Genomic DNA, 24,184 nt, shown 5'->3' with positions numbered 1-24,184 from the left:
GCACGGCAGAAGTGGGACAGACGATTCAAGGATCTGGAATTGTGGCCGGTGTGCCGAACCTTCAAAAGGCCTGCTTTGAACCTGACGATGGTTTATTAGGGCCCTGGCCCTGCCCGGGCGGGGAGTGGGAAGGCTTGAGTCTGCCATTTCTGCCCCTTCTTCTCTAAAAGTCCTGCCTTGGCCAAGAAGGATAGGAACACTGCTGCTGAGGATTGAAATGTTTGCGTTGGGTTGCTGGGGTGTGTATACCCAAGGACTTCCACGTGAGGCTAAAAGACTCAAGGGCTATGCAGCTGAGAGTCAGTCTGCTCCGCAAACAGACCTGCCCCATCAAACAGGTCCTGCGTGGTCTGTTGAACCTCGGGCGGGAGTTCCGAGGCCTGCAGCCATGAGCTACGCCTCATGGCGATATTGGAGGACAAGGTGAGCGCCACTGAGTCTGCAGCATCCAGCGAGGCCTGTAAAGAGGTCCATGCCACCTCCTTGCCCTCCTCCACTATTGCTCCAAACTCCTCGCTGGACTCAGTTGGCACCAGCTCCTTAAACTTGAGCATCAAGTTCCAGGAGTTGAAGCTGTATCAACTCAGAATTGCCTCTGGTTGGCCATCCTGAGTTGTAACCCCCCGTGGAATACACTTTGCGCCCAAATAAATTTAGGCTCTTGGCATCCTTGGACTTAGGCACTGGGGCTTGTTGTCCCTGCCTCTCCTTTCGTTTACTGCAGCCACCACCAATGAGCAAGGCTGTGAGTGTGTGAAGAGGTATTCATACCCTTAGATGGTACAAAATGCTTCCTTTCCACACCCTTCACGGTGGGAGGGATGGAGGCCGGGGTCTGCCAAATGGTCTTAGCATTGGGCTGTACAGTCTTGATGAGGGATAGAACCATGTGTGACGGGCCTTCCGGGGCCAGGATGTTGACCATTGGATCCTCTGACTCTAGCACCTCCTCAGCCTGCAGGCCCATATTTCGCACCACCCTGAGAAGGAGGTCCTGGTGGGCATGGCTGTCTACAGGGGGTGGTCCAGAGATGGAGGTGCCTGCAACAGCCTAGTCCATGGAGGATGATGAGGAGGCTAATGGGGGAACAGGGTCCTCCTGACCCTCTTGGTCTCCAGGGGCCTCCTGTCCTGCCTCTCTGTTGGGGCCAACCACACATGGATCAGGCTCAGGAGCTGGGGTTGGTTCCAGGGGAGGTAGTGTGACTGGTACCTCCTTGGCACCCCTCGGGATGGGGCGATTGGCTGATGCCTCTGGTAGCCGCGGTTCAGAGGCCACCGAATGGGCACCTTTGGATTGGGTGCCCTGGGGCTGGTGGTACACCCACAGGGTCCAAAATGGCCACTGTGCTGGCCATGGTCCTGCTGCAAAACGGGGATCAGCATGAGGATTGGCATTGTGATTGGAAGCGCTGGCATGACCTGGAGTGGTGCTGTGTCTCTGACTGGTGCTGCGAGTGCGACCACTGCTGTGAGTGTGAGCGATGCTGGGACTCCGAACGGTGCAGGGACTCCACTGGCAGTGATGAGGGATGAAGCATCGCTGGTTTGCCTCAACACGTTGCTACGACGTTGTGGTACCGGAGGCTTGGCTCGAAGGACTGGGGACTGTGGTGCCATCATGGCAATGAGGTTCCTCACGGCCTCAAAGGTGTTCAGGGTGGATGGCAATTCCACCTCCTCAATGACCTGGCTCGGGGAGTCCAGCGGCACTGGACTCGATGATCCCCCTTGCAGGACCGAGGTCAATGGTGCCAGCTCCAAAGTCTTTGGCCCTGGGTGCTCCTCTATGGGACGCGCCCCACTGGCCAGCTCCAAAGGGGTGGGTCTTGGAATCATAGATCCACTCCTCCCCTGCTTCTGGTATTGCTTCTGCATTGGGCAATGGGACTGGTGCCGGATGAATCCTGACAATTTCAGTGCCGCTGTGGGTCTCTCCCTGAGTCCTTCCGTGATGCTGCTTCTACCACTGCTGCCAGGTTGCTGCGCACCAATGAGCTCAGTGCTAAGTCTTGCTGTCGATGTAGGTTGCGGTCAAAGTGCTGCTTGAGGGGAAATTCTCCATAAGGAGCTGCCTGAGGTGAAATTCTCTCTCCTTTTTTGTTCTGGGGCAAAACCCTTTACAAATGCTGCACTTGTCCACTTGGTGTGCTTCCCCCAGACACTTTAAGCAAGTGTCGTGGGGGTTGCCCGTTGGCCTGGGCTTGTTGCAGGCCTTGCAGGGTTTGAACCCTTGGAACTTAGGCATACCCCAAGTCCCAATGGGGAACGAGGTCGACGTGAAGTGGAATACCCCCCCTCCCAACAGCTATCTGCTGTAACAACCAAAAACACTAAAACTAAACTTAACGAGGCTAGGAATAACTAAACAAAACTAAACTGAAAATGAGGGAAAACGAGGAGAGCTTGCTAAGCAAGTCACTGCAGTTCCAACGACCATCACTGGCAGCAAGAAGGAACTGAGGAGGCACCGGGTCGGCAGGGTCATATATTGAGTGCCATGAAGGCGCCACTCTAGGGGGCTCCACAGACGACCTGACGGGTGCTGCTAGGGGAAAAACTTTCTGATGACAGTGCATGTGCACAAACACATCTAATTGGAATCCGTATGAGCAATCACTCGAAGAAGAACTCCCATTCTGCACTCATCCTAGCCTGCTGCCATAGTGCACGTGGACCAGGTCAATCGGAAGCATTTTTTGAGATATTGGCAATGCTAACCTTAGTATAAAATCCATGGATAATTTTATCATTTTAAACATAGGTCATGTATACCCTACACGGAACTGGATCACACCATTAGTTCATCAGTCCTGGGGCCGGTTTTGTTCAATATCTTCATAAATGATCTGGAGGATGGTGTGGATTGCACTCTCAGCAAATTTGCGGACGATACTAAACTGGGAGGAGTGGTAGATACGCTGGAGGGGAGGGATAGGATACAGAAGGACCTAGACAAATTGGAGGATTGGGCCAAAAGAAATCTGATGAGGTTCAATAAGGATAAGTGCAGGGTCCTGCACTTAGGACGGAAGAATCCAATGCACCGCTACAGACTAGGGACCGAATGGCTAGGCAGCAGTTCTGCGGAAAAGGACCTAGGGGTGACAGTGGACGAGAAGCTGGATATGAGTCAGCAGTGTGCCCTTGTTGCCAAGAAGGCCAATGGCATTTTGGGATGTATACGTAGGGGCATAGCGAGCAGATCGAGGGACGTGATCGTCCCCCTCTATTCGACATTGGTGAGGCCTCATCTGGAGTACTGTGTCCAGTTTTGGGCCCCACACTACAAGAAGGATGTGGATAAATTGGAGAGAGTCCAGCGAAGGGCAACAAAAATGATTAGGGGTCTAGAACACATGACTTATGAGGAGAGGCTGAGGGAGCTGGGATTGTTTAGCCTGCAGAAGAGAAGAATGAGGGGGGATTTGATAGCTGCTTTCAACTACCTGAAAGGGGGTTCCAAAGAGGATGGCTCTAGACTGTTCTCAATGGTAGCAGATGACAGAACGAGGAGTAATGGCCTCAAGTTGCAGTGGGGGAGGTTTAGATTGGATATTAGGAAAAACTTTTTCACTAAGAGGGTGGTGAAACACTGGAATGCGTTGCCTAGGGAGGTGGTGGAATCTCCTTCCTTGGAAGTTTTTAAGGTCAGGCTTGACAAAGCCCTGGCTGGGATGATTTAACTGGGAATTGGTCCTGCTTCGAGCAGGGGGTTGGACTAGATGACCTTCAGGGGTCCCTTCCAACCCTGATATTCTATGATTCTATGATTCTATGGTATCCTGCCACAATCCGTGACCAATATTTGACACGCCTTGTTACAAAAATAACAGTACTTTTGACTTTTATATTAGGTTTCATCTGAGGGTGTTACAGACATTAATTAAGACTCACAGCACCCCATTATGTAGGTATGACAGTATTATTATCTCCATTTCACAGGCAGGCAAGCTAAGGCAAAAAAGTTTTAAGGGTTTGATCCTGCAAAACGCTGAGCATTCTCAACTCCCACTGACTTCAATGGGAGTTCAGGGCGCTAGCACATAGCAGGTTCAAGCCCAATAAGACTTTTCCAAGATCACCCAGCAATTCAGTGGCAGAGTCAAGAACAGATCCAAGGCTTCCTGGAGCTCAGTCCTGTCCTTTAATAGCTACATCATGCTTTTTCATACTTGGGAGCAAAGTGAAAATAAAAGACCACCATAATGCTCCCAGACAGTTGTGCTATGCTGTATATGGATATGGGCATTTGCTTCCTTCCCTACAGAAAGGAGTCTTGCAGGGAGCCTTTGTGCTGTTGGAGGGGACGGTTTTGAAACAGATTTTGCACCACCAGCATTCAATTCTTCTCCCTTCTCTAGTTAGGCTGTATCCTTGCTCCCTATGCTAGCTGGGCTGCTAGCTCTGTGGATTTAAATAATATTAATTAAACTCATTGCATCATTTGTTCTGAACAAAAATACAAGTGATATAATAAGTAGTAGTTGTAACAAGAATAGGATAAGGCAGCTTCTGGTCTGCTTTTTGCCATTTTTCTTATTTCCTCACTCATTTCATTGCACCAGGGGGCTAAGATGGTCATTCTAAAAGACAGGCACACAGCATCCGCTAAAGCCATTCCTAATACCACTTTTTGAGCTGTCCAGAAGGTGGTGTTGGCACCTTTCTCTCCCTTGTGCCGATCCCCCCCCACTATAGGATACTAGAAATGCAAATGGAATTTATTACTTATATCTTACAGGGTGTGATTGGGTTGTGGGGGGCAAATGGAGCTCCTGGCCAAAGATAGGTCACAGCTGATGCTCACAGCCACCGTAGGCAAGACTACGTCTCAAGGTCACTTCCGAATCCTTGATTTCTGCAGATCAGCAGGTATGCAGCATTACTGCTGTGGCACTAGTTCCATGCATTAATCATTTGGCTAGAGTGTTTTTCTGCAGAAATGCTGCCTGTTTTCAAGTACAACTGAAAAGAGAGTAATTAGAAAACTAAAAAGGCAAAAAAGGGAACTTTTAAAAAGTGATTATTTATTACAAAGACAATGGCAGAAAATGATTTCTGATATTGCTTCTGTGTGAAATAATGGCTCGCTCCAGCAATGATAAATAGGTAAAAATCTGATCACTGAGTTGGTGCATATGTCTTCAATTGAAGGAAATACTGTCTGCCAAACTTAAACCAAGCAGATCATAGGTCTGTGGAAAAAAAACACCACAACCACCACCACAACCCTAACGGGGTGGAATCTAGTTGCTATAGCAGCAAATTAAACAAATACATGAGATACCATGGAATGCTGCAAAATATTTGTGGTCTGATTTTGTCATATTTGCCACATGTGTGAATACTGGCAGTCAGGTTTTAGCTTACTAAGCAGGGTTCAATACAGTGAGTACAATAGAGCACAACTATACTTTTATAACATGGATACATTTATTCTTACCTGATTACATGCTAATGGATGTCAGCTGCTGGTCTCTAGCATACACAACACTGCATTTTGCTAAGAGTGCAAAAAAGTTACCATAAAAATATCTTGTCCTCTAGCTATACAAAAATATACCTGAAATACTATTAACTGAATGTATACAACATTCACTACTTTTCTATAAGGATATTTCTACCTTTTCCTGTGCTTGTATGGACTGGTAAAAGTACAAGCACAACCAAAGTGATTTGCTTATGGGGTGTTTTTAGAATACTTTCTCTATCAGCTATTAAACTCTCAAATAATCACTTCTGCTCCAATTATTTTACAAACTCATTAAAGCAGGCTGTTGTACATTACACACAGTATATGCCATTTCCTCTCCAACCCAAGAAAAACTGCATATAAATTTTCCATTGCAATATACTGTATTGTTCCTCTTGTGGATGAAAGGCACTATCTGAATATAAGCTATTATTAGTCATAATAGTGTATCATTTTCAATTTTGATCCTATTGTCTGCTTATATTCTCTGGAAAAGGAGAAATACTTGAAATATGAATATAAAAGGGTCCTAGAAATCTCTGATGTCAGAGGACCCAGAGAATAAGTTTGTTATTTTAGCTGAGGAGGGAGAACAGATCCATATCCATATGTACATACAGGATGGTATAATCATTTTACCTTTATACAGTATTTTATATTTATTTCCTGAGAATCACAACAAGATAAAATATGAACTAGCATCACAAAAATGCACCTGTTAAGAAAACTACTATACAGTTTAATCATTACAAAAGAATTGCTCATGATCACAAAAGATCATGTAGTCAGCGATGTAAATTGTGTTTTAAATAAACATTAAAAAAATTAAAATCAACATTCCCAAGCTTTCTGCATTTGACCATGTATGATCAGAATTATGGAAGTGAACTATTAGATTGTAAACCAGTTTCTATCCTGTCCTGTGGTAGTACTGGTTTTATCGCAACCAAATTTTAGGGCCAAATCCCTGGTTCCAGACAAGCTGTGCTCAGCATATAACGCAAAGAGGGAGGGAGTTTCTAACCCTGTGGCTTTTCACTGGTCACTTGTGCGTATGATCATGCTTGTGAAAATGTCGGCATGTGCAATTTTCTGAAAACATGGCTTTCAATATTTTAAAAAACAGCAAACTCAACAACATACATCTGAACGTTAAACCAATATTAAAGCAGGAAGATTACAAATTCTGAAACTAGACTTCCTTATCACTGGTGTCACAAAGTGAGTCACTTTCCATCATAATAGTGACCTCTAGCAAGCAGCTTATTTGACTATTTCAATGTGCAGCACAAACCATGTGTTTTAGCCAATATGCACAAATAGGTCTTACTCTAAACTGGTTTCTTTTAAGAAGACATGATATTCTGAGGGTTAGCTAGGGAGCTGAGATAATGTATCACACTGCTAATTAAAGATACAGACAAAAAGAAACGGATACACAGAGATACTGACACCAGTCTATCGATACCACACAGATATAGTTTATGCAGACACAGATCTTTGTATTAACATTAAGATAAATGTTACCAATACTTGAAATTCAGGGGGGAGAATTGACTTGTCACCATGCAAATATTAAATACATCTGCCCTGTTAATATATTTACATGTCCAACAGTAACAGCAGCAAGTTGGCTTAAGTCTCACTAGCAGCATCATTACACCATCAACTTCCTCCCCCATCCCTGTAATTAACAGAACTGTGGGATGTTTCCCAGAGGGCATGCAATGCAAAGTAAGACACATGAATGAAACATTTTCCTTTCCCTCTTCTTTCCTTTTTTTCTTCTATAGTTCTCTCCCCGCTCTCAGTTCTTCTTTGACCATTTTGTCTCTCTTCCTGTTGTCTACACTGTTTTCTGCTCCCATTTTCATTCCCTCTCCTTGTCTTTCATTTATTTATTTTTTGTCACACGCTGGAGCAACATCTGCTTTTTGTTTTGTGATCTGTCCCTGTTCCCCTGATCAGATTTACCTCCCCTGCCTGTCTTTCCATCACAGTCAGCTATTCCTCCCTGACATCTCTCTCATTCTATTCTCTTTGCTTTTCTCTTCCTTTCTTTCCCTTGGTGTTCACATTTCTTGCCGTCATCCCTATTTTCTGCCAGAATACGAGTTAGGTTCCCGTGTGGGCAGTGATAGGTGGCTTGACAAAAACGATTTGACTTGGGGACAAAAACGATCTTAATATGCAAAAAGAAAAGGAGTACTTGTGGCACCTTAGAGACTAACAAATAAATTTTTTTATCAGATCTAGGAACATTCAACTGACATTAAGTAATCAAATGCATTTTATGAGATATTATGACATTCCAGGGTGCAATCCAGACCAGTGAGGCAGTGCGTCACCCTTGCAGTGCAACCTGGGGTGCCTCACAATGCTTTGCTGCTGTAGTTGCCAATCTGGGCTTCTCACAAACAGCCGAACAGCATGCAGGTCAGACCTTGAGTGTCTGTGTATAGCTGTTGCCTGCCAGCATACATACTCCAGTCACACTCTGGCTTTCACCAGCCTTGGTTACCACTTTCAGGGTGACCCGAACACAGTCCCAGTCCCAAATTTTCCCAAAATATGTGTTCTGCAGTGTCCTGGACAGTTCAGAGATTTTTAGGTCCATTGCCCCTCTAAGGGAATCAATATTCACCAGTCTGCTACTGTAAATGGAGTTACCATTTGGGGGTTGGACTAGATGACCTCCTGAGGTCCCTTCCAACCCTGATAGTCTATGATTTTATACCCCAAAGCCCAGTTGAACCAAAACACTGGATTCGTTTTGATTAAAGAATAAAACTAGTTTATTTAATTACAAGGAGATAGGTTTTAAGTGAGTACTAGTATAAGGCATTAAAGTCAGAAATGATTACAAGAGAAATAAAGATAAAATGCTTCCTAGTACTAAAACATAACTAACTAGACTTGGTTCAAAGTGAAGTCCCTTACTACATGTTCCCAGTAACATTGCTGACCAAATTCCCAGGTCAGGATCTGCTTCCAAAATCTAACGGGTGTTTCTTTTGTTGCCTTAGGTGAAAGAGAGAGAGAGATGGATAGGGAGAGAGAACTTGGTGTGTTCTTGCCCCTCGCTTTTATAGTTCAGTCACCCTGTGAAATGCATTTTCCTGAGGGTTACACCTAGATAAAGTTCATTCCCACTGTAAGGATGGAGACAAGGGGTTTGTTGGCGAAAGAGGCTACATACTGTTGTTTTGCTAAGATGTAGATCTGTTTGTTCCTGCCCCCCTTCCTTGCCAAAGGATGGTCACTTGATATGTGATTGCCCATCAGCTTTGGTGACACCTGGCTAGAGACGTCAGCTTGTCTAGCGTTTAAACGGTTAACCGATTAAAGGGAGAGGGGCTGGGGTTGCTCTTGGGGCTGGTTGGCTGGCCGTGGGGCTGGGGTTGGCTGGCTGACCAGCTGGTTGGCGCCGGGGCCAGTTGGCCAGCCAGCCAGCACAGCTGGGGTCTGGCGTGGCGCAGCAAAGGTCCAAGGTCTGGCCAGTGTGGCTGGGTCCGGCGCTGAGGGTCTGGGGTCCAGCGTGCCGCAGCTGGAGTCTGGCCAGCACGGCTGGGGTATGGTGTGTCGTGGCCGGGGTCTGTCCAGCAGGTCCAGGGTCCAGAATGGCAGGACCAGGGCTGGGGTCCAGCCAGCGCAGCAGAGGGTTAACGGTTAATGTCAGTTAACTAGTAAGCCTAACGCTTACCGGTTAACCGGTTAACATTTTACATCCCTAGTAGGGAGTGAATACAGGGGTGCATTCTGTCACAGAGACCTGTCATTGTTATACTTAAGTCTTGGAGAAGGCAGTGTGCGTTTCCTATAGACCACAGATGCACCAACTGGAAATGACTGATAATGAGGAGCATCCAACACATGTCCAGCAAGGAGTGTTATCTCAGACTTACATTATAATGAGTAATCTCACTTGACAGGTGCATAGTATTGTTAAGGCACAGATCCTACTTTATAGAAAATGGCTTATGCTTTTTTGTATTAGGTAAAGGGTCTTTTTTCAGAATGTCAGGGGATGTCACTCTCATAATCCAGCATTTTTTATCCAGGAGCCTCTCAATTTCTGGATGCTATGCTGACACAAGTTCTGACATACATCCAGTTTCCAAACACTCCACATAAAAGTAACAGAAAACCAAGATAAGTTTTTATGTTATTGCTGTTTTTCTTCCCAGTGTGTGGGGATAATTGATATCACTGTATTCATGTTCTAGTTGTGGAACTGGCAGATAATGAAGAGAGATATCAGAAGATGTAGCATAACCATAACCATGCAAGAAGTGTTCAAAGCCAGGAAAGTTATTTTCAGTGTTCTAGTTAAATGTCCTGGGCCCACAATGATGTCTACTTATTTGGTATTCCATCATTTAGACAGCTGTTCAAGTAATGGATATTTATTCCACATGAAACAGGATTCATTAGTAAATTGTACACTTTCTGTGCTTTCTATCAGTAAACCTTTCAATTAATGTCATAGTCAAGTGTCTACACTCAAACATTATTTAAAGGTCCCATTTCTGAATCTTTATAATCAGCCTCTGATGGTCATATATATATATATAAAAATAAAAGAGAGCTTAATTAAACTGAAGGATCCTTGAGATGCTCACCATGGATTTAGATATCAGTCGAGCAGAGAGACCACATTACAATTCACTTCCAGCAAGCCTGTCAGATGTTAGCAGCTATTGGAGTATTGAATTAAATGGCCCATAAATGGGGTGTTCTTGTACAAGAAACAGTATGAATTGTTAAATGTACTTTAGTCCACAGTCTTCTATTAGAGCTTGTCTGCAAAGGGACTGGGTGCAGCATGCTAGTAAGAGACAATATGGATGAAAAAAAAAACCATGGTTTTTTCTTAGTTGTTCCTCACAGAGACTCATTGAGCAACTGGCTTGATTCTGAGCTCCTGATGGAGTGACTAAGGAATCGTAGGTTTGTCAATAACTTTTACTTGATCTATATAGGCCAGGTCACTATGAGCTTTGATCAAAAACATCTTTCATGTGGCTTCCCTATTTCTGCATTGGCCTGAATCATTCTTGAATCAAAAAGACAATTGAGTATCAGTGCTTTCTTCTGGCATTAGTCCTCTGCTTCTCCAGATTCACTAGATCTGTAAGATGTGTTTGTTAAAAAATGTAACAGGACACATCACAGCACCGGATCCATCCCACTCTTCAATTGTCTGAATCTTTAATTTGAGCTGACAATAATGAAGAGGAGAGAGAATCTGTAAGAGAGGCTGGAAATGTATCATTTGGACATGCTCTGCTCCATAATTCTTTTCCATGTCTCCTACGTGTCCCTTTTTGGCATGTATGCTTTCACTTAAACCAAAGGGAGCTAAGAGGTCTTTCTAGTAATCCTTTTGTTTTCAGTAAACATCATCAAAGAATAAGAAGCATAAAAAAGGAAAATATCATATTATAAACTACACTGGCACATGATCCATACAATAATCAACTTTCCAGCACCGTAAAGGCAGCCCATATTTCCCACAAGATTCTCTCTTCTGTATTTTCATATTGAGATAGCTCAGGGGTAGGCAACCTATGGCATGCATGTCAAAGGCGGCACGTGAGCTGATTTTCAGTGGCACTCACACTGCCCGGGTCCTGGCCACCGGTCAGGGGGGCTCTGCATTTTAATTTAATTTTAAATGAAGCTTCTTAAACATTTTAAAAACCTTATTTACTTTACATACAACAATAGTTTAGTTCTATATTATAGACTTATAGAAAGAGACCTTCTAAAAACGTTAAAATGTATTACTGGCACACAAAACGTTAAATTAGAGTGAATAAATGAAGACTTAGCACACCACTTCTGAAAGGTTGCCGATCCCTGAGATAGCTCATCATTTCTGATCTTTGAACCCACTAAACACTTCAGTAAATTTTACTACTTTGTGTTATCTTCCCTGCCACAAATTAAATTGATTCAAATATATATACACACGCACACATGTAACTGAGAACATCCCAGATTCCTAGAAAATATGTGTGTGTGTGTATTATATATGTAAACAGTATTTTAAGAATCTGGGATGTTCTCAGTTAGAAATAAACAAGGACTCTTGTTGAAACCATGTGATAACTTGGACAAATTCTATATGCAGGCCTGCTCACATGTTGCTATGTAAGCACAAAGTATAAAGTACTGCATTATTATACTTACTATTAAAGTGTGTGTTGTACATGTGGTAGGTGCAAACTGCAAGGTACTGAGCGTCGTCAGCTCTAAATGAAGCCAATGAGAGCTGAGGACACTTTACATCTCCTTAGAACCTGTAAGACGAAACTCAAATGTTTAAGGGTATATCTATGCTACAGCAGCATGGCTGATAGTTGTACTGTAATAGTGCCACAGTGTAGAAGATTCTTACATCAATGAAAGTGGTATTTCTGTCAATGTAATTGATACAACCCTTCAAGAGGCAGTAGCAAGAATTCTTCCATCGACCTAGTCGTTTCTATACTGGGAGTTAGGTTGACCTAACGATGTCATACAGGGCATGAAATTTCTCACAGTCCAGTTGCATAACTAGGTTGGTCTAATTTGAAAGCGTAGACCAGACCTAAGAGTTTGTTTTCACTGTAAGGGTGAGCTTGAGTTAGAACACTTGAATTACTTCAGAATGAGAGTAAGGACACTGCAAAATAGCAGTGGAGCTACATGGCGTAATTGGATTAGCAGAGTGACTGGATTAGCAGAGTGATTGGATTAGCATTTGACGAGGAGTTGTAACTTAAACTGCTGCATCCCCACTGCACTACCAGCTCAAGCTACAGCAGCATTCAAGCTTTTCCCCTCCTGTCCCTCCCAGGCCAGCCAGCTCTTGTTTAAAAGGACCTAGCTCAGGGGCAGGCAAACTTTTTGGCCTGAGGGCCGCATCGGGTTTCTGAAATTGTATGGAGGGCTGGTTAGGGGAGGCTGTGCCTCCCCAGACAGCCAGACATGGCCCCCCCACCCCACCCCCCGGGACTCCTGCCCCATCCAACCCTCCTGTTCCCTGATGGCCCCCTGGGGACCCTGTCCCATCCACCCCCTGCTGTCTGTCCCCTGACCAACCCCGGACCGCCGGCCCCTAACTGCCCCCCGCCACCTCATCCAACTCCCCTCTCCTTCCTGACTGCCCCCCCAGGACCCCTGCCCCATCCAACCACACCTTCTTCTTGACTGTCCCCGGAACCCCTGCCCCTGACTGCCCCCCGCTGCTTCATCCAACCCCCACCCTTCCTGATGGCCCCACCAGGATCCCTACCACATCCAACCACCCCTTCTCCCTGTCCCCTGACTGCCCCCCGCCGCCCCATCCAACCCCCCCTTCTTCCTGACTGCCCGTCCCCCGGGACCCCTGCCCCCATTCAACCACCCTGTTCCTCGCCCTCTGACTGCTCCGACCCTTATCCACACCCCTAGCCCCTGACCACTCCCCAAACTCCCCTGCCCTCTATTCAAGCCCCCCTGCTGCCTGCCTCCTTACCGCGCTTCCTGGAGCACCAGTGGCTGGCAGCGCAGCTGCACCAGGACAGGCAGCCACGCCGCGCAGCACAGAGCAACTATTTCTTCCCTGTACAGCACAGAGCACCAGTTCAGGCCAGGCTCTGCAGCTGGGCTGCCCCAGGAGCTCGCTGCTTCGCTGCCCAGAGTGGTGCGCCGAAGGCACAGTGAGCTGAGGCTGTGGGGAAGGGGGAACAGTGGGGGAGGGGCTGGAGGCTAGTCTCCCGGGCAAGGGGCCGGGCAGGGTGGTCCCACAGGCCACAGTTTGCCCATCTCTGACCTAGCTAGATGTTTGTGTGTATGGGAGTTGAGTTAGGGACAAACCTAGAGTTAAAACTCAAGCTAAGAATGTATGCAGTGAAGACAAGTCCTAGAAATATAGAATATATATGTGCCACTTCATCCACTGCTGACGTGTAGCCACAATATGACGCAAATTTTACCCAGCACCACAACAGTTTAAAATAACTAAAGCTTATTTTTTAATTAACAATACTTAAGATCACTGGAGATCAAATCTGAAAGCGAGTTATTAGAAAGTAGGCCCACAGAACTGAGCAATGACACAGTAAGAGTCATGAGGTTGAAGCACTTTTAAAACAATATGGATCTTTGGTGATATAGGAGAAAAAATAGAAAGTATATCCAGAGCGAAGGACCTTATACCCAAGACTTGAATAATAACTTGTCTGATGAAGGGACTCAGTTTTAGAACTAATTTAAACAAACTACCAAGGCTGTGTTCAGTCGTGCAGTCTGCTAAAATTACAAAACATTTGATAAATAGAGGATATAAGCGATTTATAAACAGGTATTGCTTGATGTAATCACATTGTTCTCAGAAAATCTGCTCGGTATAAAATGAAGATGTAGCCTGTGGTTTACACAACTATATACTCAACCTGAGTTATTTAGGGGTGGCATTCACTTCACTAAATGAAACAGGTCAAATCCTGGCCCACCAAACTCAATGGCATTGACTTCGGTGAGATCACTATTTCAAGTTAGGTCTTTGTTTTACACAAATTTCTGTGTATAACAAAAATCATACATACTGTATACAATCTAGGTACTCTGGCCTCTTTACCATAGTATATGTGATGTAAGCATCAATATAACGATTATTACTGTTTAGGCATGAGCAAATCAAATACTGTACTAAATATGCCAAATAGCATGGATAACGGAGCTATTTTAGGCAACCGAACTTGGTCCAGTTACTATTTTTTCCTGTTTTAATTCACAGTGCCAGTTTAGTACAGCTTTAAAAATTAACTAAAGAAACAACATATTGCCATTGTTTTCAATTGTTAAAATTTATTTGTCCGTTCCATCAACAGATATTGGTCCAATAAAAGATCTCACTTACCTTGTCTTCTCTTAAAAATATAGTTACCTTGAATCATATTTAAGTGTAAAGTGTCCCAAAATACCAAATTTTATTAAAAAATACATTGTTAAAAACAGGTTAATGTTAAGTGTGTTTCACTGGAGTCTAGCTAATATCTAACAACAGTTGGTTACACTTCCTTTAAAAAATTCTTCATTTTTTTAAACCCAAACATTTGGACACAACGAATAGGGTCTCCACTACCATATAAATCCTTCATCATTCACGATCACTGCACTTCACTTCTGCCTACCCAGACTTAACTTTGTTCTCTTGTTCTGTTCTGCAATGGAAATATGCTGCTGGATGTATATGATTTTATATATTGTTTATTAGATGTTTGTATTTTTTTAAAAGAAATACAGTCCCAGGTTACATTAAATTATCTCTGAATTCTATATAAGTTCTAATAATGTGATGTGTTGGTGGAATAGAAGAATATTTGCTATGAGTGATGAATTAGCAGATGTTAATCAGCGTGTGATGCTGTGGACTTATATAAGCATACAGGGCATAGCCTTGCAAATTTATATGTATTAATTATATTCTGTACCATCTAACACATCTAGATTTTTTTAAGAGACTAAAGGTGTTATATATGTTATGTGTTATAGTAAATGAGAAATGTAAATCCCTTGATAGAATAGGCGATATTATAATCTTCTAGTAATTTGTTACTTTGATCACAGCAAATTTCAGGGACAACAATGAGTTTGGGTGAGTGACTGATGATTATTTTTTAAAAGTGGGATATTTATTTGCTGTTTCTTGTGAACGTTCATTTCTAGAAAGTCTAACTTTTTTTTTAAAGGGTGAAGAATTTTTGTTCAGAAACAGTGTTAGCTAGACTGCATTAGATACAAATGAAAATAGCTCTGTATGGCTGAGCCACGTTGTAGTTGCAGATAACAGGACAATGGGGCGGGGGGTAAGGAGGAGAGAAATAAAATATTGTAGCCTAACACTTTGAGGCCCACATAGATCTACACAGAGCATTTCTTCCTGATCCAGTGCACAGAGTCAGGACACAGACTGGTTCAAAAAATCCCCAAAAAAGAGCAAAACAAATGATGTCTCTTTAAGCAGTATAGCAATACCATCAGTGCTGGAACTTGGGTTGCTGGGGGTGCTATTGCACCCCCAGTTTGAAGTGGTAATAACAACCCAAATACATGGTTTCCACCTTCAGCATCCTCACTATAAAACTGTTCCAGCACCACTGAGCAATACCATCAGTTTCCAGTTCATCTGGCCTGGACTTGGGCAGGGAAACACTCCTCCTTCCTCTCAAGGTCTTCCCCAAGGTTTCAACTTCTAACCCTGCTTTAATGGGCTCTTACTTAACCCTTTTTCTGCCTATCCTGCTGTGCAGTTTATTTTATTATGAAGCTATTTGTTACATATTTTTTTAATTCTTCCCCATTGGTCTAGTCACTTCTCACCCCCATTCACTCCTTACCCCCCATCCCAAAAAAGCCCTAACAGTCTCAGCAAGACAAAGGGAAACAAAACAAATGGAGAGTCTGTAGGCCAAGCCAGTCAGGAAAACGTTTACAATTTGAAAGATGGGTACATTTGCAAAACACTATTCCTATTCTGATATCTGGTAATATTCCCAGAAAAAAACCAACAACAACTCTACTCTGGAATGAGAGGCTGCCCAAAAAATGTCAGGGGGATAAGTTCATTTTTGGGGAAGATACAAAGAGAAAGAAAAATTAGGCTTATAATAAGATGAAAGCACCAACCTCATCTTAGCTCCACTACCACCGCTCCATAATAAATTATAGATGCATTTTATTGTTGTCAGGAGGCATCAACAGGCCCTCCTTCAGCTGCTCTACATGTAGTTATTTCTGGCTGGCCTAAAAACCGCAGGTAGGACTAGCATAAGAAGGAGCACTCTGTAGGGCTAAACCAAAGAAGAACCCCCAGCTTCCTCCAATTAGGATCTAAAATAAGAATATCCTGAAATATTTGGATGTATGCCCATACTACTATTGATCATAATGAATCAGGGTTGATTCCCTGTGTGGTTACCAAGGTAACCATAGATGTCATGATTGCTCCTGTTTTAAAAAAAACAACCATATCCATAACTTTTCCCACTAAGGAATTTTTGCAAGTTGAAGGGTGGATTGACAGGATGTTAACAGGGAGTTAAGTAGAGTAGTCAGAATATTGTTGTCAAAACAACAACAAAAATGGCTTTTCAACCCAAACAATTTTTCGTGTATGTGGAAAATTCTCATTTTGATTGAAGCTTTCTCATTTTAAGTCAAAACCTCTCCCCCAAATGGCAAATGGCTTAGTTTCATAGTATTTCCCAACCCGCTGTAGTTCTTAACATTTGAGGCAGCTGTTAAGCATTGAGTGCTGTGCCACTGGGCTGAATGAGAGGCCAATAGAGAGCATGAACTCATCAACTGCTCGCTATTGGACTTTCACCGACACATTTAATTCTTTTGGGGTTGTAAGTCTTCTATGTAGGCTTTGGTTTATAAAGCATGGTTCCAATAAAGCAACTCTTGTCTTCAAAAGTTATCAAAATGTAGTAAAAATTGGGAGAATAAACTTTAATTTGGGAACAAAATAATGCCTGTAACTTTTGACTTTTCTAAACTGTATTGCCATGACTTTTGCTCTTTTCACCAAAAACAAATTCATGACACTTCCTAAAACCTCCCATGTCAAAACAATAGCCCTGCTCATAAATAAAGTGCTAATACACTGAGGAGAAATATACTTAATATACTTTAAGAGCAGAAAATATTTCTCTCCAGAGGAAAATCCCCCAAATCTCATATCCTGATAGGCAATTCATCAGAATGAATTAGAATGAAAGCTGGTGAAGATAATATGATGGGTAAAACATCAGATAAAATTAGATTAAAAGATGGTGAAAAGCCCAACAGCCAGAAGCCTCCCTTGTGACCCAGCCAAAGTAATGCTTGGATAAATAGAGACTGACAAGGCAAACAATTCCTTCAAAAGACATTCAAAACTGCCTTCTACAATACTTAAAGTTGAAAATAAAAAATGTCCCAGACATTTGCATGCAGTTCATTTCAGCAAATGCTACAATGTGCAAAGATTTTAAACAAAACCCCTCTTCAAATGTTTCAGCAAATCTACATTTCTTCAGAACAACATGGGCTTGAATTGCCCTTTAGGTTTGTGGTCTCGATGATGAGACTTCCTGAATACACAGGGCCACACATTATCCTGTGCTTCACAATGGAGGTCTATGAAAAAATGTCACAAGTGAGGCATTTTCAGTATGCAGAATGTCACCTGGGAGGAATGTCCTCAGAGTTTGCATGATGCTGTGTGGAAAATAGGAATGTATGTACAGCTTGGCAGCCTTTGTGAGTGCTTAGTGGATGACCTCAGAACTGACAGGGGGCGGTCTGAACAGACATGGGAAGATCCACCAGCAAGAGAGCATGTTACATCGTATTATTCCCTCTAAAACTGGCATATAACATGGCAAAGTATCTGGCAGAAGTTACAGCTCTGTTTAGCAGTAGTGATTCCCAGGCTGCTTCCTATACCCACAGGTTAGGGAAACAATAAATAACTACACAGCCAGTTTGCGTACACCCCTGGAACGTGAAACAATTCATCAAGATCGACATTTGTGAGCAGTTCTGATCTGCTCTGGCCATGTGGTGCACAGCCCTTGAAGGATGGCCTCTGCTGTAGCTACAGATTAACAGTGCCAAATGGTTTGCCATGCTCTGAAACCAACATAAAGGTATAATAAAATATCTCACACAGGTCCAGTCAGACAAGATGTGTGAAACAAGCATGAAATCTGTGAGCTCACTATTGCATGTACTGCAGTAAGTGCCTGGTAACAAAGTGGGCTCTTAATCAAATGCTTTACCTCATCCACAAAATGCCACATTAGTTGAAAGCTAGCAAGAATATCCTACTGTTTCAGAGGCATATCATTGCCTCTTGCAAAGGGGGTGGAACAAAGATATGTCCCTTGTACTGTGGCAATTACACCATTTTTTCTCCAATAGCATTTTTTAAAAACCACACACACGTCCACATTTTCAAAAGGATAATCTAAAGTAGGTTCTGCTACACAGTTTTGGCATACTTAGGCAGCTAGCACTTTTGTTAGTTTTTCAACCATACACAAGGGTACCGTATGGCCCACGGAAATTAATTTAATTTCTTGAACAAGCTTCTCTCACTTTCCAGCATATTGTTAAAACAGGTTTCATCACAAATTACAGTGATATAATCATATTGATTCCTTCAATAGGCCTAATAATCATACGCTTTGACCAGTAAGGGTAATATTCTCAGCTAGTGTAAATCTGCATAGCGCCATAAACTATGCTGACTTATACCAGTTCTGGGCTCCAGGTTCGCTGACTTTTGTGTGGAGGTTCCAGGCATATACAGAAGTCTATTCCGAGTCTAGAATAAGGGACTAAAGTACGTACAGATTTTACATTTGCTCAGCTTTCTTCCTTAATTATCATGTGCTCTTTCATCAGAATTTTACAGACATTAGTACAAGACATGCATGAACCATTACATGGTGAAACCAGTCTCTTAACAGCTTTGGTTACATAAGACAGTGCATGTGTTACTATACTCACCATTCCATGATTCAGCCAAGAGGGTATAAAATTATCAAGAAGCTTTGGGTAAACCACTTCTCTGTCATAGATATAGAGGCTCCAAAACATTGTCACAACAAACTGAAAGAAGGGAAAGAAAAGACAATTTAAAAAATGCTTATGGTCAATTATCTGATTTCACTGCCTTTTTTCATTTTAGTTATCCATAGCTCTACATCTACCTAAAGATCTACAAACAGGCAGACAGACATTATTGGTCATAAACCCAGTCTTCCTTTTTTTCAGTGTGGTCGAGAGTGTTCTTTACATTCTCAAAAGTTACAATTTTTCTTTTCTGTGTTTGACATTTAGATTGGAGAAATAACTTTTTTAGTTATATACTTGGGGCCAAGTTACAATTGAGTACTATATTTTAGTAGTAGATGTGGTATATTAATAATGTTTTACCGCTAACAGCATAGAAAACAATGTGAAATCTCACAAGATACAGCATATATCAACAAAAAGAGTATTAGGGCTCTGTTCATATGGGGTGAAATTCACCCTTGAATAGAAGGCCATCACTTCTTATGTCCCATTTCGCAACCAAACACTTAACCAAGAAATAAATCTAACCCTTGAAGTGTTATTCACAGAATTTATGCACAGAGGTCCAAAAGAAAAAAAATAGGTTTCCAACATCCTACTCACTTGTCCATATGAAACTCATCTTGGCTCTTGTCAAAGAGACAACTTATTAGATGCCCAAAGAGTGAGCATTCATTCTCCCCCCACCCCCCTTACCTGAGGATGGAAGAATGAGTTTGAATAAAATAAATACTAGCCTAAACCTTTAGCCAAAGCTTGTACAAAACCTTTTAACTTCTTTTGAAGATCAAAAAAGCTGATAACTTCTTTCTATACCATTTTTTATTTTGACCCACCTCTGCATTTTCTCTTTCTCTCCAAGACTATGAAAGTAGAAAGACTGAAAGGCTTTTCTCATAATATTTTTATCCTAACTGAAAGCAATAAGTACTGGAAGGCTGGAACTGCTAAATTTTTTGAGGTTTGCTCACCATTAATTTAGCTCCATTTTCTTTCTCTACTATTTAACAGTCCTGCCCCTGATTCAGAGTGTTATGAACACTCCATTGTCAGCCATGGAGATTTCACAGAAGTAGGTTATGCTTCCATTGAAGCTATGTCTACATTATGAACCTCTTAAGGTCTGCTTGCTTTTTAAATTTGTATTCTCCCTTCCTGAAAATGCAGTCTATCTAAAATAAACACAATGTAGAAATATTAGTGTTAGCTTAACTTAATAAAACCCTGAATGTTGGAAAGAAAACATAGAACTAAATACTTTGAACCTACACTGTTTTCTTTGTAATTTGAGTTCAGTTCAAACTATGTTCACAGTCCTGTAGGGATAAAAGGGCTATCACTTGCTACAGAAAAACTGACAACAGGTCCAGGAATCTTTCACTGGTAAGTTTCAGGAGAGATTACAGGATCTCCATGCAGAATAGATTAGACCAAATTTAGCCCTACAGCAAGCAGGTGCAGCTCTCAATGAATTCAATGGGAATGTGTCCAACTGTGCTGGGTGAGGGATGGTTTTTGGGGACTAAGGAGTGGGAACAAGGAATGTGGGGTTTATGGGGGCAAGGGTGTTTCAAGGTCAGCAAATTATCAGTGGATGGGATGAGCATAATTCACTTCATATGCCTCTGGCTTTGGGAAATTAAAATTTAGGTTACAGATTACCGGTGGCACCTCGTCCTAACCACAGATATGTATGCTTAAGGAAGACAGACGTTTGGATGATGTAGACTGGTAAATTGTTCCTTCAGCGCACATACAGTACATAGTTCCTTAGTTTCCAACACACTTTCCCATCTGTTATGATGGCTTTTGGTGCTCAAAAGAAGTTTGGACCCTTCAACTTGTGCGTAGGCGCCAGGAAAAAAATAGGTTATGATGGACAGCCTGCAAAATACTGAAAGTATAAAGTGCTCTTCAAGAAGTCTCTCCTCTGTGCCAGTATTGGTATTGGCATCACAGAGCTCTTTACACACCTGTTGACACTTATCTGCCAAAATATGAACAGTTGAACAATCGGGAAATAAAGCAAAGTTTCCCAACTCCTTTGACTTCCTTGAAGTCATGTTGTATTGCAATGGGTCACTAAGAATGTATTAAGACCAATTGGGACATCAAAACATATGTAGCATGAAAATCAGGCTCGAAAGCACTCTGTATGGAGAAAATCCTACATTAATCAATGGTACCAAAGGTAAAGCTGAAACATATTTGAATGAATCCAGCTAAACTGGCAAACACTTGGGTCTGGGATTTTTGCATGGGGCAAAGTAAAATGATAGGAAAATGAGGTAAAGGTAAGAAAAGAGAGGAGGAACCATCTGTCTCTTAACCAAAGTCAGCCAATGGATGGAATTAAATCAACATAGCTGGTTGCAACCATCTGGAGCTACAGACGGTAAATGCTGCTTAGCAAAGCACCACCACAGGCAGACGTAAGGAAAGACACAAAAAATAAAACATTACAGTTCTAATGTAAACCAACAAAGAGAAGGACATTCAGACTCAACGGCTGCCACACTGACCTAAGTCTCTTTAATTGGAGGAATACTTCTCACATTGGTCGGTCAATGTCTCTAAGTGGTTGATCCCAACTTTTTTTATGAATTAATATGGATGACAGAAAAATCTTATTTCTAGGACATTTTACATAGCTTCCTACCCACCCTTGTGGCTTGCTTTGATTAATAAGCAATTGTTTGATATTTCTAAATAGGTTTAAGATTCTCTTCAATATCAGAGAGTGTTTATATCGGTATTAGTGTAATTTAATTTGGGCTAAACTCAGCTAGATTTCATGTGGCTGTTCAGTGAGGGGGAAGGGGAAAATGAGCTCCCCATTTACATGTACTGCAATCCCTGCCCAACTGGGGTAGCACAGGTAGGCAAAGAGCCACTGGAACTTGCTTCTATACCTCCCTCCTTGCAGTCCCTTGCACAGGGAGTATCTCAGGACCCAGGAGAGGCATGATGGGAGTGGGAAGAAGCAGTGCCTAGAGCACCATGCACTTCAGCAATCCCCAGCTTCCATGTCATTCCTAGAATACCAAGGCCAACCTGTGCAAATAAGAGCTGCTCCCAAGTTTCTCTGCCTCAAGGTTGTAGCAAAGAGCCAGGCAGCTATAATCAGCTCCCGGGGATGCTCTCTCCCTTTCCCCAACTCTGCTGCACAAAGCGGATGCTAATGCTGCAGAGAATCTGCCTCTATGGGGGTGTCACTGTCACAGTTCAGAGCAATTGCACCCATATTCCCCCTCTGTGGGCCAGCAAAGGCACCCGTACCCTAGACTTCCGGTTCCTCTGCCACCACCTCTCCTGGACAGAGGCCCAAGTCTCTCTCCCTCCTGACCAGGTTTTTTTTTTCTTCAGACCGCACAGTTTCCTACCTACACTGTGAGTTCCCCAGTGAGGCAGACTGCCTAAGCAGGCCCACTTTGCTTTCTCCTCAGAGGTTATAAACAGTATAATTCCCTGAAGCTGTAAGTTATCACACAGTCCTGTCTAAACAAACACATTTATTGTTAAAATAAAAGCATTACAGAGAAAACATATTTAAAACAATAAGAAAACCTCAACACATGCTAATGAACTTACCAGATCACCCCTAACTCCAACAAGGGCTCTGACAGGTGACCAGCCCTTCAAATCCCACCAAGGGTTTTTTCTGTGGTTACAAGTTCATAACAGCTGTTAGCTCTGACACCTCCATGAATCTGAGAGACCCTCCTTTATGTAAATCAGGGCTCTGATCTTCAGATTCTGGTAACAGGTAATCAGCAGACAATGGGTTTCCCCATAGGGTGTAGCTTTAAACAGTTGGGTTTGGAGGTGGGATTTTACTTCCTTCCAAGTATTTCTTAGGAAACCCACTCAGCTTTGTTTGTCACAAAGGTTCCTTCTTGTCCGGCACATTGTTTAAAATGGGCCTTTGAAGCTTCACACATCCCAGGGTTTACATTGGCCACATCCCACCCCCTGCACCACAGTGAAGTTACATACAATCCCACAATGATACATAAATTTTGTATTTTTAATACAATGGACTACAAAGCTACTTAAACTTAATTCAGTAAGGCTTCTCAGGGATATTGCAGGAAATTGCCATATCTGTCATAGTCACATTGCTGCATTTTGGCCTGCGCCCCTTAAGCTTCCTGCCAACTTGAGTCTGCCACCTTTATTTTTGTGCAGCAGTAAGAGATTACTTGTGGACAAAGGTGCTGCACCACATGAGTAAGAATGGCAAAATTATGACCTATGTTAATTCCTTCTCTCCCCTTCTGCAGACAATACCACTTGGATAGTCAGGAGGAAGTTAAATAGCACATAAAAGCCACAAGAAGGACCCTCCTTTGCTACTCATTGTATTCTATGTACACTCTAGACAAGTGGGCACGTCGGTTTCTCAAGTGGGCTTTGGGTTCTCTCTGAGAAGGAGTAACTGATTTGTAATATGCAACTCAATATCACTAAACAATACACAACAGCTGCAAAAGCGTTACTAAGGCCCAAGAAACAATTTCCTTCTTCCACTTCAGAAAAAAACATTACTCAATTTCCCCCTCAGCTTTAAAGCTTCAGAAAGTAACACAGAAAGAACACAAAATACAACTGAGGGGGAAATTTTAAAGCATGAAACAGGAAACTGTTTGTTATTTCTCCTTTTGAGTCACCAAGGGCATTAGTAAAACAAAAGAAATTGAAGCAAAGAAACTGACAGAGGGAGGCCAAAACTGTGTAATTTGCTGTTTATGTGCACCTAACCAAAAAAACTACCATATAAATGAATGGAATTTTTTTTACTGCATATTTTTGTTTCTGGATAACCCATACAATTAAGTTTCACTCATTTCCTGAGTGATTTCTAGGGAAAACTGGATGCTTTATCTGTTCTGCATGAACAAAAAGACCCTCTGGTGCTTTTTGTAAGAGTAAAGATTTTCTCCTGTGACCTTGGGCAAAATTTCTTCTCCACACATTGTTGTGCAGTTTGATGTAAGCTTTCTGACTTCCTCTCTGAGGTGGCTGTAGTAAAGTGGTGCTATATGTGTATGCTTTGTGAGGATCTTTGGGATTCTACACAACGAAAGGCACTATATAAATGTGAAG

The 24,184-nt window shown here is 42.5% G+C and overlaps 1 protein-coding gene across 1 annotated transcript in view; it reads right to left on the bottom strand.

Moving 5' to 3' along the window:
• The window catches only part of AIG1 (androgen induced 1), a 194,424-nt gene that overhangs the window by 110,385 nt on the left and 59,855 nt on the right, over positions 1 to 24,184 (bottom strand). The window contains exon 3 of the mRNA XM_077811780.1: positions 19,010 to 19,111. Within this exon, the coding sequence (XP_077667906.1) occupies positions 19,010 to 19,111 (102 nt within the window). The remainder of the gene's footprint in view (positions 1 to 19,009; positions 19,112 to 24,184) is intronic.

This window comes from Eretmochelys imbricata, chromosome 3 (assembly GCF_965152235.1).
Source record: "Eretmochelys imbricata isolate rEreImb1 chromosome 3, rEreImb1.hap1, whole genome shotgun sequence".
Lineage (NCBI taxonomy): Eukaryota > Metazoa > Chordata > Testudines > Cheloniidae > Eretmochelys > Eretmochelys imbricata.
The sequence above is the reverse complement of the archived record's forward strand: the minus strand, read 5'-3'. Positions and strand labels throughout refer to the sequence as shown.